General features: G+C 48.5%; 1 protein-coding gene across 1 annotated transcript in view; it reads right to left on the bottom strand.

Annotated features, from left to right (window-relative positions):
- Positions 1-418: 418 nt before the first annotated feature.
- Positions 419-12582, bottom strand: part of FLRT2 (fibronectin leucine rich transmembrane protein 2) — a 69611-nt gene continuing 57447 nt past the window's right edge. Inside the window, exon 2 of the mRNA XM_018564628.1 lies at positions 419-3019. Within this exon, the coding sequence (XP_018420130.1) occupies positions 615-2612 (1998 nt within the window). The 5' untranslated portion in view covers positions 2613-3019 and the 3' untranslated portion in view covers positions 419-614. The remainder of the gene's footprint in view (positions 3020-12582) is intronic.

Below are 12582 nucleotides of genomic sequence, written 5' to 3'. Positions count from 1 at the left end.
GATCATATTGAGCCGACGTGTGACGGTTTCATTGTCACACGTCGGCTCGAACTATGAGGTCGAGTGAAAATCACCCCCCTCATAGTTCTGCTTAAAAAATAAAGGAATGCCAATAGGGTCATGTGTTCTGGGTCATTCAAAGCGTTAAGCCCGAGGGCAAGTAGCATTTTCAATAAGGGAGGTTACCCCCCCCTCCCCCTAGTTCTGCTAATATGTAAATGATTGTATGACTGCGACAACAACAAAACAAGACAAAAAAATGAGTAACATCCATATCCGTTATCATGGCAAACTGGTTATTATTGTACAACCCTGTACAATACTTCAGCAATTTTTAAATATTTAAAAAGCAAAGAGTTACAAAACTGTTTGCGATGAACTGGAAATAGAAAAGATAGCACTTTTTTTTTTTTGTTTGTTTGTTTAAATTCCACTATATAGTACACCGTATAAATTACAGAGTATCCGATGCACAAACGCATCTGCCTAATATCAAATGTAAATTTGTTTTTTTCCGTTTTCATTTTCGAGTCTCGTTGTCCCCTTTTTGTTTCGGCAGAGTCCGTCTTTTTTTTTTTGTCGCTGCTTGGGGGGGGGGTCTCCCAAAGTCCCTATCACGTGTGACAGTGCTCCAAGTCTGGAACGCTGCTGTTGTTGCAGTACCTCAAGTTATTGGGGATGTGACAGTCTGTGTAAGTGAGGCCCCCGTTTGGGGTGTATATGGGCTGCAGTCTGAAACCTCCTTTAAGGAGCTGGTCATTGTTTAAGGAGACGATCTGGAAGCTGGTCTCCGTCATCTCCAGGATGGAGTTGTCCTTCTTGGTGCCCGCCTCGCAGTAGTCGTCTTTCCGGCGGCCACGGTTGTATTTCCACTTCTGGGACGTGTAGCGGCCCTTCTTGTGCATGTGCCAGCAGAAGACGCTTAGGAGGACTATGAGTACTATAATGACTGCACCCCCAATTAACCCTGCCAGCAGAAATGGGGAGCCCATGCCTGTCATCGTGTCCTGCTCGTGGCTAGAGGGGCTGTTGCTACCATTATTTGATGAAGAGGCCTTGGTAGTGGCCTCGGCACACACAGTCTCCTCACCCGCCTGGTAGTTGTTAAAAGAATCCAAAGGAACCAAGCAGATCCGATATGTGGACTTGGGTTCCAGATTTAACAGGTTCCAGTGATGTTTCTCACCATTGATTATTTGTTCGTTCACGATCCCTTCCACCAGGCTGTGACCCATCTTAACCCAAGTCAGCTTGTAGGAGACAACCATAACAAAGGTCAACCAGCTGATGTGGATGGAGGTATTGTTCACAAAGCGAATGGACATCTGGAGTCGTCCTCGCATGGGCGGCGTCACTTTCTCAATTACTATGATCTCCTGGTCAGGCTCAGTAATGGGGGCAAGGGATGGGGTAGGTGTTGGGGCTGCAGGTGTTTCAGTGGGAGTAGGTATAAAAACAGTTGTGGGAGGGGTAGTTGGGGCAGAGGTTGGAGGAGGCTGGGTAACATTCGGTAAGGTGAGCGTGGTGTTTGGGCAGGAAAGAAGGTTTACGTTGAGCTCTCTTACCGCCATTCCCCGGAAATCCTCTGGTCCCTGACACATAAAAGCACGAACATTGATAGCGGCCGGAAGGGATTTGAGCCACTCAGTAACCCACCGAATGGAGCAATCACAAAACCAAGGGTTGTTCCGTGCAGTCAATTGTTTTAGGTTAGTTAGGTTATCAAAAACCCCCCTGACCAACCTCTGCAGTCGGTTGTTTGATATATCCAATCTCTCGAGCTTGTGCAGTTTAGCAAAGGCTGACACTGGTATGTGATTAATTTGGTTGTCCTGCAGGTTCAGCTTTACCAAGTAGGTGCCCTGGAGATCGTTAGGAGGACTGGTGAGAGAGTTACGTACCATAGAAAACTCCTTCAGCTTGGGTAGATGCCTAAAGGTTCCATCAGAAATTCCTTTGTTAGATAAGAGATTGCCATCCAGAATCAAACGTTCCAAGCCGGTCAGGTTTTGGAAGGATTGGTCTGAAATAGTAGCGATACGGTTTTCGTCCAGCCTCAACTCTTGTAAAACAAAAGGGAGGCCAACCGGCACACTGCTCAAATGGTTCTTGGATAGAAAAAGCAGCTTTAGGCTAACCGCTTCGCGGAAAGCTCCGTCCTCCACCCCTACCGTTGAGATGGAGTTATCGTCTAAGTGCAGCTCTTCCAGTTTTAAAAGCTGTGCTAGTGCTACCCTTGAAATGGTCTGGATGTTGTTTTCTTGGAGGTGAAGCACTCTGACATTCTTGGGAAGGTTCATCGGAAATTCGTCCAACTGGTTGCCGTACAAGTAAACCGTGTGCACCGATTGGACGTTGTGCAGTTCTGCGGGGAATCCAGCATTGTTAATTTGGTTATTGTGGAGGTAGAGCACGGTTACACCCTCCGGAATTCCAAGAGGCACTGAGGTCAAACTCCGCTCGTTACAGTAGACATAGTTCCGGTCACAGCGGCACACCTTTGGACAAGCCAATGTTTGGGTCACCTGCATGGAAAGCCCAAGCAAGAACAGAATCCAGGACTTCGAGAAGGACACCCAGTCCTTGGGCCACAAAACTGTCCGAAGGCCCATTTCTGGTTTCCAAAAAATAAAAGGCCTTTGCTAAAACGAGAGGTGCAAAAGCAAACTCGGAGTGCAAATCTCAGCATTTAATGTGCTTTTGTCCGGCCATCTGGCAAGAATAAATCTCATCACAGCCAAAGGTGCCGTAATCCTTTGATGAGCGCACCTCCTGCCATGGATGGCGATGTAGCAGTCTCATTAGCCAGGATTGCACACCCGCAGAAACTGAAGCGCTCATTAATCACTTTGTAGTTTCCGTGTTTTGTTTCCACCAGGAAAGGATAAAGTTTGTGAAACTAAGCAGGCTTTTGGCACAGTGCTTGTTAGGAGGGTGAGCTGTCGTCTTGTCAGAGGAGATCGCTTTCAGGTTGCGAGAACTCTTTCACCTCTTCTCCTTCAACTTCCAGCTGCATGACCTGCCGGAAGAAAAGAAAACGCATGTCAGGAAAAGTGAACCCAGAAAAGAGAAACAAAAGCATGTCAGTAAATACGAAAAGTGTCAGAAACAGAAACTCATGGAGCGAGGGAAAGAAACACCAAATGTCATGAAAGCAATGAGCGCCCTTCCCTCACACCGAGCTCGGCAATGAGAGCCCCTCACACCGAGCTCGGCAATGAGAGCCCTTCACTCCGAGCTCGGCAATGAGAGCCCCTCACACCGAGCTCAGCAATGAGAGCCCCTCACACTGAGCTCGGCAATGAGAGCCCATCACACAGAGCTCGGCAATGAGAGCCCCTCACACCGAGCTCGGCAATGAGAGCCCCTCACACAGAGCTCGGCAATGAGAGCCCCCCACACTGAGCTCGGCAATGAGAGCCCCCCACACCGAGCTCGGCAATGAGAGCCCCTCACACCGAGCTCTGCACTGAGAGCCCCTCACACCGAGCTCAGCAATGACAGACCCCCACACCAAGCTCTGCACTGAGAGCCCCCCACACCGAGCTCTGCACTGAGAGCCCCTCACACCGAGCTCAGCAATGAGAGCCCATCAAAAAATGCTTTTTGTATGTTTAACTCATCTGGGAAGTCAGCAATCACGCCGCCCGCCCTGAAACATGCGGCTTTGATGTTTTATTGTGTTCTGTATTATTATAGCTCTGACATATACCGCAGTGCTGTACAGGTAACACCAATCCAATCACATTAGTCTCTGCACCAGAGGAGATTACACTCTAATGCCCCCCCCCGTCACATAATATTATCAATATACATGTATATAGCTTTGACATATACCGCAGTGCTGTACAGAGAACTCTGAGACAGTCATATCTGTCTCTAAATCACAGGAGCTTTCACTCTAATGTCCCTCAAAAGCCACCTATTATTATTATTATACATTGATGCCATGGTGCTGTACAGAGAACACTCAGCCAGTGACATATGTCTCTGCACCAGAGGAGCTTGCACTCTCATGCCCCCCACCCCATCCAGTCATATACTATTATTATACATTTATATAGCTCTGAAGTATACCGCAGTTCTGTACAGAGAACACTGAGGCAGTGGCATCAGTCTCTGTACAAAGGAGCTTACACTCTAATGTCCCCTCCCCCACAGTCACATCAGTCTCTGTCCAGAGGAGCTTACCCTCTAGTCCCCCCCCCCCACAGTCACATCAGTCTCTGTACAGAGGAGCTTACACTCTAATGTTCCCTCCCCCCCACAGTCACATCAGTCTCTGTACAGAGGAGCTTACACTCTAATGTCCCCTCCCCCCACAGTCACATCAGTCTCTGTACAGAGGAGCTTGCACTCTAATGTCCCCTCCCCCACAGTTACATCAGTCTCTGTACAGAGGAGCTTACACTCTAATGTCCTCTCCCGCACAGTCACATCAGTCTCTGTACAGAGGAGCTTACACTCTAATGTCCCCTCCCCCCACAGTCACATCAGTCTCTGTACAGAGGAGCTTGCACTCTAGTGTCTCAGTCATTGGATGGATTGGTGGTAGGACAGACGTGATGCTCCATCATGGTGTGACATCAGCTCATCCGTCAGTATGTTTTGGAGTGGTGGGGGGACATCGGCAGGAATTACATACAAACACGGGACAAACATAATAGCTTTGCGCCGATGGTTCGCGTGGAGGGAGTTGAACCCAGGACAGCGGTGTGTCCTTGTTTAAAGCCGTACTTCCCTCCTGTACAGTACATAGGTATATGGGAAGAGATGGAGCTGCGTGTTTTGTGTTCCAGTCCAGGTAACACAGCAATGTGCACACGGATTATTCCGCGGATGACACACAGAATATGTGGAAGAGAACATGGAATGCCAGATAATTAAAGGAGAACTATGGGGTCAGTTGGATCGAGAAGTGAGTGAGGGCTGGTATGTGTTCGCTCACCTCCCGATCTACTGAGCCGACCTGTGACAGTCTCATTGTCACAGGTCGGCTAGAACTATGAGGTGAGTGAAAATCACTGCAAGCTGCAGGAGGATGACAGAGGCACCTCCCATGGACACTGGGGTGACCTGCCTGAACCGTCACCCCAACAGGCAGGAAATGACTTTGAGCAGATTTCCAATAAAACCTTCAAAATATCTTGTGATAAATTCTCACACCCAGCGAGGGAAATGGCAGCGGACGCATTCTCACATACAAAACACAACGGTGATGTCGGCTGCTGGAGGGGCAGCTGAGAGGGGTCATTGCATTGAAGAAATCTCCTCTCACTTCCTGCTGTGCCTCAGGAACAGGAAATAAAAAGAAATCTCCCCAATGATACACAGAAGGAGTGTACTCCATCATCAACATGCTATGTAACGTAAAACCTGTCCGTTCTTATTACACACCTTGAGCTTCTCTCTGCAACGCAGGCAGATCATGGCTGGTGGGAGGGGCTGGCAGAGTGCTGTAGGTAGCTTTCTGAAAACATCACAGCACCCTGTCTCATTACTCATTTCAAGCCCTGATGCAAGCAGTGGGCCGGCTCTTGGGAGGAGTTATGCATATAACAAAATGCCTTGAACTGAAAATAAATGAATGAAAGGGGCGGGCCATAGACATTCCAGCTGTGGAGGAAAGTAGACTTGTGCGCCGTCAAAAAATGTGTTCCGTTTCGTAATATCCGTTATTTCGTATTTCGTAATTCGTGTCCGAAACTCAATTCGGATTCGTACGAAATACGGATTTTTGTTAGTTTCGGCACATTTTCGTAACTTTACGAACATTCGTTATGATGAAGTTAAAAAGTAAAAATACCTTTGTTAATATTGGAGTCGATGTGGTAGATGTTTTTTTATCCAAAATACGAATTCCGTTAACGGATTCCGGATCCGAATTTCGTATTTCGGACTTTAAAAAAAACTACCATCAACTCCAATATAAATGTACTTTGCTTTTTACCTTCAATATAACGAATGTTCGTAACGGAATTTCGTATTTCCTGCCTGTGTATTGTAATGCGACTCTCAGCGGCAGCGGATCCGTATTTCGGATTTAAAAACAAATCTTGTCATGTTGTTCAACCTCATTTACAGGGGTAATATTAGTTCCCGTTTCAAAGAAATTCGGATCCGAAATTCGTTAACGGAATTTCGTATTTCGGATGTAATTCGGAAACTGCAATTCGGATTTCGGATGCTTCCGAATCTACGAATTTCAGGAAAATTCGTACGAATTTCGATTAGTAACGAAACGAATCGCACGTCTAGAGGAAAGGGCTAGATCATACTGGATGTCCTCCAGCCAGGAAATGAGGCGGGATCTATCTGACTTGCTGCAGCTTCTAATGCACATTCTGAGAAGCTCCCAGTGTGCAGTAAAATTAGAGCAATGAATTTCAGTGCAGGAGAGGACAACTGCGCAAGACTGCAGGGGACGCCGGAGCTTAGCTTTAAACAGTTGGCAAGGCCCCTTGGCAGGGACTCGAGGGCACTGCGGTCACTGCGCGGGTTTATGTCAGATACGTAAAGTCATGTGTAACAAACAAACCCATCTCGCCTAAGCAACGTCCCGCCAGTCATGTGGAAAGTCGGCGGATCTCGCCGCGGTTCCCCAATCCTCTCGCCTTCAGTCTCCGCCGCTGACAGGGACGCGCTCAGCCGATCCCACGCCGATAAATAATTCACCTTTTCTTCCTTCCAATCCGCGGAAACGCCAGCAGGGGGGACGCGTAACCTGTATTTCCAGCGTCGCACAAAACACAGGGTTCATCCATCTGCAAAAACCGCGCGCCGGCCAAACCAAACATTTAAAGCCCGTCGGCGGCTTCTCAGCTCGCCACCATTATTTTTTTTATATATATGTTTATTTTTTTTTTCTCAGTCAACTTCAATCTTGTTTTTACGCTTTTAAAGGGGGGGGCCGCGTCGGCAAACAGGCCATTTTCTGTCACGGGCGAAAGCTGAAGGAGCAGCGGGAGGCTTCGCATTTATTTGTGAAACGCATCATTACCGGGAAAGCAGCCCGCGGTCAGAGGCAGGTTAAGCGCAAATGGGATTTTGGAGGGAGAATGGAGGCGTTTGAGTGGCGGAAGAGCCGGAACGCCGTGTGAGACCTCCCGCTAGAAAAGAAACGACGGAGGATTGTCAGCGAGCCGCTTATTTCTTTCCTGAATTATTATATTCAGCTGAAGGGGATTTTTTGATACAATGTTTTCTTTTTTTTTCCCCTCTCCCCGTCTCTATATTTACAAACAACACACAGAAACCAAACTACTGAAACATGAAATGTCGTCAGAGGAGGAGGAAGTATTGCCCTACCCACACAACTGATACATTATTATTATACAGGATTTATAGAGCGCCAACAGTTTGCGCAGCGCTTTACAATATAAGGAAGACATTACAATCACGATACAATTCAAGACAAGACGGTAAGGAAGGCCCTTCCCCTGAGGGCTTACAATCTAAGAGGGAGGGGCCAGTGATACATGAGGAGCGAGCTGTGTGGGGATGAATTGTATGAGAACGTGATGGTTGAGCGGTCAGGTTGAGGTGGGATCGGCTTCCCTGAAGAGAAGAGTCTTCAGGGATCTCCTAAAGGCAGTCCGAGTGGGAGATAGTCGGACAGGTTGGGGTAAAGAGTTCCAGAGGATGGGAGAGACTCTAGAGAAGTCCTGGAGGCGAGCATGGGAGGAGTTGACGAGGGAGCTGGAAAGCAGGAGGTCTTGGGAGGAGCGGTTAGGGTGATACTTTGAGACGAGGTTGGAGATATAGCCGGGGGCGGAGTTGTGTACGGCACTGGGTCAGGGTTGTGGGGAAGAGGCCCTTGTCCCCAACGGCATGGGGACACCCTCCCATTCGTGTGTTTTTAGGTTTGTGTTAGAGCTATTTCACTGTCTATTGATGTTGAATTGTGTTATAAAATTGTAATAATATATAAATAAACGTTGTATATTTTCGTGCTGGTGGTCGTATCATTGTAGCACCCAAAAGGTCCCTTGAAACAGTTTGTGGTTCTTAAAATTCATTGCTAGGGTTATGTCTGCCTTAAAGTGTATCTAAAGGAGGATCTCTGGCCTCCCACGCCCGTCCTCTGGTTTGAGTCGCCGCGTATTCACCAGAGCCAGGATTCTGGAATCACAGAACCAGCTGAGATTTTGATTTCCAATGTGGCCTCTAGGTGGCGCCCTCCCTCCAACGTCTATAGAGGACTCCGCCATGACATGGCCATCTCCACCGTCACTCAACACATAAAAAGGTGCAAAAAGAAAGTCTCAGGGCGGTCAAAATCTATCTCCCGAGTGTCTATAATACACGGGAATGAGAGGAAACCTCTCCAGGGTGAGGGTAACCCCCATCGATTACTTATATAGCGCCAACATATTCCGCAGCGCTGTACAACCGTTTAGACAAGACGAGTAAGAAACACTGACATACAGAAAGAGTAGGTGAGGAGCACCCGGGCCAATGAGCTTACAATCGGGGGCGTTCCGAGGCTGGGTATCACCCTGAGCGGAGACTGGGTGACACACCACCGTGACGTCATTGCGCATGCGCAGTCGTCTTATTGACGCCTGTCGGCAGCCATCTTGGTGATGGACAACGGCAGACAGAAAGTGGCAATGGAACTAATGTAACAAAAAATGTATTTATTTTTTATTTTATAGATTGGATCTTTTGTGAAAGTCGTGTGTTCAGATGTCTGTACTTAGTAGATCAGAATGTAGCAGATTTAGGATGCACATACATGTTACAGTGTGACTGTCATGTGATCAGGATGTTGGATTCACAGATCTGATTGAACGGGTCCAAAGGAGAAAGTTGAAGTATATGAAAGGTAGTCAGAGGAGATTCTGGATAAGTCGGAAGCCGGAGGGATATCAGTGAGGTATTTGGTACTACACCCCAGTAAAACCCATAATAGCAGCGGGCGGGGGCTGGGAGCTCAGGCTGCAAATCCAGATATGCGCTACGCCTCTGGGCCGGCACGGCACAACGCTGCAGAGCATCGCACTCTGAGGGTGAGTGAGTGACAGGGCTGGCAGGGTGGGAGGGAAGCTGCAGATATTCTCTGCAAGGGAATTTAAAGTGACACTAAACTCCGGAGATAAATCCTAAAAATACATTCCAGTCCCTGAACTCTGAACAACAGTCCCGGGTCACCATAACACCCAATTCCACCGTGGCATTGCCACACAACACCACCATAGTAAAAGCTGGAGCTGTTCTGATAAATGATCCTGCCGCTGTATACTGTGACCTGTCCGGAATCTATCCATGCAGACTTGTAAAGTTACTGACAGGTCCACTTTAGGCCAGCCCCAGGGGTTATGGGCCAACCAAACACACAGTGTGTCCGAGCATTAAATATAGCCGGTGTCTGCTGCACATAACACGTTTACAGATAGGGAGGTCAGACTACACTGGCTACATGCTTAGTCTCAGAAATGATTACAATCTCAACCTGCTGGGCCCCTCCCACTACAGGCAACTACAGGAGGGGACGGAGACAAGACCAGTCACCCTGCACAAGGAGAGAGAGCAGCAGTGACCGGTCTTTATTAGAGGAGGGGGCGGAGACCAGGCCAGTCACCCTGCACTAGCAGAGAGAGCAGAAGTGAGCGGTCTTTATTACAGGAGGGGGCGGAGACAAGACCAGTCACCCCACACAAGGTGAGAGAGCAGCAGAGAGTGGTCTTTATTACAGGAGGGGGCGGAGACCAGGCCAGTCACCCTGCACTAGCAGAGAGAGCAGAAGTGAGCGGTCTTTATTACAGGAGGGGGCGGAGACAAGACCAGTCACCCCACACAAGGTGAGAGAGCAGCAGTGAGCGGTCTTTATTACAGGAGGGGGCGGAGAAAAGACCAGTCACCCTGCACCCTGCTCTAGTCTCAGAAATGATTACAATGAATGGGTCAGCAAAGCACCCGGAATTTTCGGTGATGGGTCAGCAAATGGCGGCACACATTGAAGCGGCACGGCTCTTTATCCTCCTTCATACTCAGAATACAGAAGGTTCTTTGCTGCCGGAACACAAGCAGGAGATCTCCAGTGGCCTCATCGCCGTCTTCAGCTCATAAACTGGTCAGCTTTTATGAAGGACGCTTTCATCTGTCGTGTCGTTAGGAAAACTTACATCACATTTGGCCGCCGTTACCGCCATTTAGGTGCAGTGCTCCTGAATCTCCCAACGGCCCGATATTAGAATGTGAGACTCGTGTGATTATCACTTGTAAGAACGACCGATTCAGGGCCGGGCTGAACCAGAGGCAGGAGAGGCGTCAGACTTAGGCGCTGTGGTGGGGAGGGCGCAGGTGGGATGGGAGTCACTTCTGTCTCTGCTCCCTGACTGCCTCCTGTACTCTGTAAGACCTACCAGTGTAATGATTGGGGATCTGCTGTCCCTGTGAAGACTGTCCTCTGTGTATGAGGAGATCAGATCTCCCAGTGTAATGATTGGGGAGCTGCTGTCCCTGTGAAGACCGTCCTCTGTGTATGAGGAGATCAGATCTCCCAGTGTAATGATTGGGGAGCTGCTGTCCCTGTGAAGACCGTCCTCTGTGTATGAGGAGATCAGATCTCCCAGTGTAATGATTGGGGAGCTGCTGTCCCTGTGAAGACCGTCCTCTGTGTATGAGGAGATCAGATCTCCCAGTGTAATGATTGGGGAGCTGCTGTCCCTGTGAAGACCGTCCTCTGTGTATGAGGAGATCAGATCTCCCAGTGTAATGATTGGGGATCTGCTGTCCCTGTGAAGACTGTCCTCTGTGTATGAGGAGATCAGATCTCCCAGTGTAATGATTGGGGATCTGCTGTCCCTGTGAAGACTGTCCTCTGTGTATGAGGAGATCAGATCTCCCAGTGTAATGATTGGGGATCTGCTGTCCCTGTGAAGACTGTCCTCTGTGTATGAGGAGATCAGATCTCCCAGTGTAATGATTGGGGATCTGCTGTCCCTGTGAAGACTGTCCTCTGTGTATGAGGAGATCAGATCTCCCAGTGTAATGATTGGGGATCTGCTGTCCCTGTGAAGACCGTCCTCTGTGTATGAGAAGATCTGATCTCCCAGTGTAATGATTGGGGATCTGCTGTCCCTGCCCCCCTGCATATCAGGCATTCGGTCTCCCAGTGTCATTGTCAGGGATGTGATGGCTGTTCTTTGCACTTTACCAGAAGCTCCTGATACTCAGAGTGCAGAGAACAGCCTTCATATGGACAGCAAATCCCAATTGATTACACTGGGTGAGCTGATCTCCCAGTGTAATCTGCAGTGCTGTGTTATCAATGTGATAGCTCAGGGAGCCTTGCTCTTCATTATTTATCAAGGAAAGATACAGTTGTAACTATTATTCATAGATTAGTGTTCTGTGTGAATTGTAAACTATTCGAAATAAATACATTTGAACTATTAACCCCTTCATCGCCTTCTTCCCTGAGCTTTGTTTGTTTGGAGCTTCTTTTTTATCCGTCCATGTGTTCAATCTCCTTTGTTTGTTTTGCAGAATCACAATAAATACTTTGTTTCTTAAACATTGAAACATGACTTTAGTGTCTCCATAGAAGGATACAATGTCACTGCTCCCTGACTGCATGGCCCACTGTTGTCACCATCAGTAAACTGGCCATGAGAAATGCCGTGCAGCCATTGCTGGAGTGTATGTAGACAGGAAGAGGCTGCAGGAGATCAGCAGCACTGAGAACAAAGGACGAAAAAAGATAAACCATGGATGTTCTTAAAGACATAGCAATTGATTATGATACACAGTGCACAGAGCTAGGGGAGCTAGTTAGGGGTTAATTCTGCTTTCAATAGCACTGGAAGGTAAAAATGCTTCTTTAAAGCTGAACTCTGGGCATAAAAACCTTCATTCTTCAATAGCCACAAAGGATTTCAATCTTTTTGCCTTTGCAAACCCAGATACATCTTGCAAACATAGCAGTGGCATCATCACTGTGCTGTACAAAGCCCGTGCAGAGAACAGAGCTGTGGGAGGGGCCCAGCAGGCCCCACCCACTACAGGCAACTACAGGAAGGGGCGGAGACCAGGCCAGTCACCCCACACAAGGTGAGAGAGCAGCAGAGAGCGGTCTTTATTACAGGAGGGGGCGGAGATCAGGCCAGTCACCCTGCACAAGGAGAGAGAGAAGCAGTGGCCGGTCTTTATTACAGGAGGGGCGGAGACCAGGCCAGTCACCCCACACAAGGTGAGAGAGCAGCAGAGAGCGGTCTTTATTACAGGAGGGGGCGGAGATCAGGCCAGTCACCCTGCACAAGGAGAGAGAGAAGCAGTGGCCGGTCTTTATTACAGGAGGGGCGGAGACCAGGCCAGTCACCCCACACAAGGTGAGAGAGCAGCAGAGAGCGGTCTTTATTCAGGAAGAATACACATTACATGATTGAGGACATGAGGACAATATCTGCTGATCCCGGAGTTGAGATTTAACGTGCATTGTCCGGGTTCTGTAAAGTTGCAGAGACGAGAGGCAGGAAGGGTTGTTGGGTGTCGGGTTCAGAATTTCTGCGGTGAATGTATCGACGCGGCACAAGTAGATCATTGCACACCCAGCCCGCCCGCTCGCTCATTCGCTCG

The sequence above is a fragment of the Nanorana parkeri genome, unplaced genomic scaffold, assembly GCF_000935625.1.
Source record: "Nanorana parkeri isolate BGI_ZX_2015 unplaced genomic scaffold, ASM93562v1 scaffold766, whole genome shotgun sequence".
Taxonomy (NCBI): Eukaryota; Metazoa; Chordata; class Amphibia; order Anura; family Dicroglossidae; genus Nanorana; species Nanorana parkeri.
Note: the sequence above shows the minus strand (reverse complement) of the source record. Positions and strands in the feature narration are given on the sequence as shown.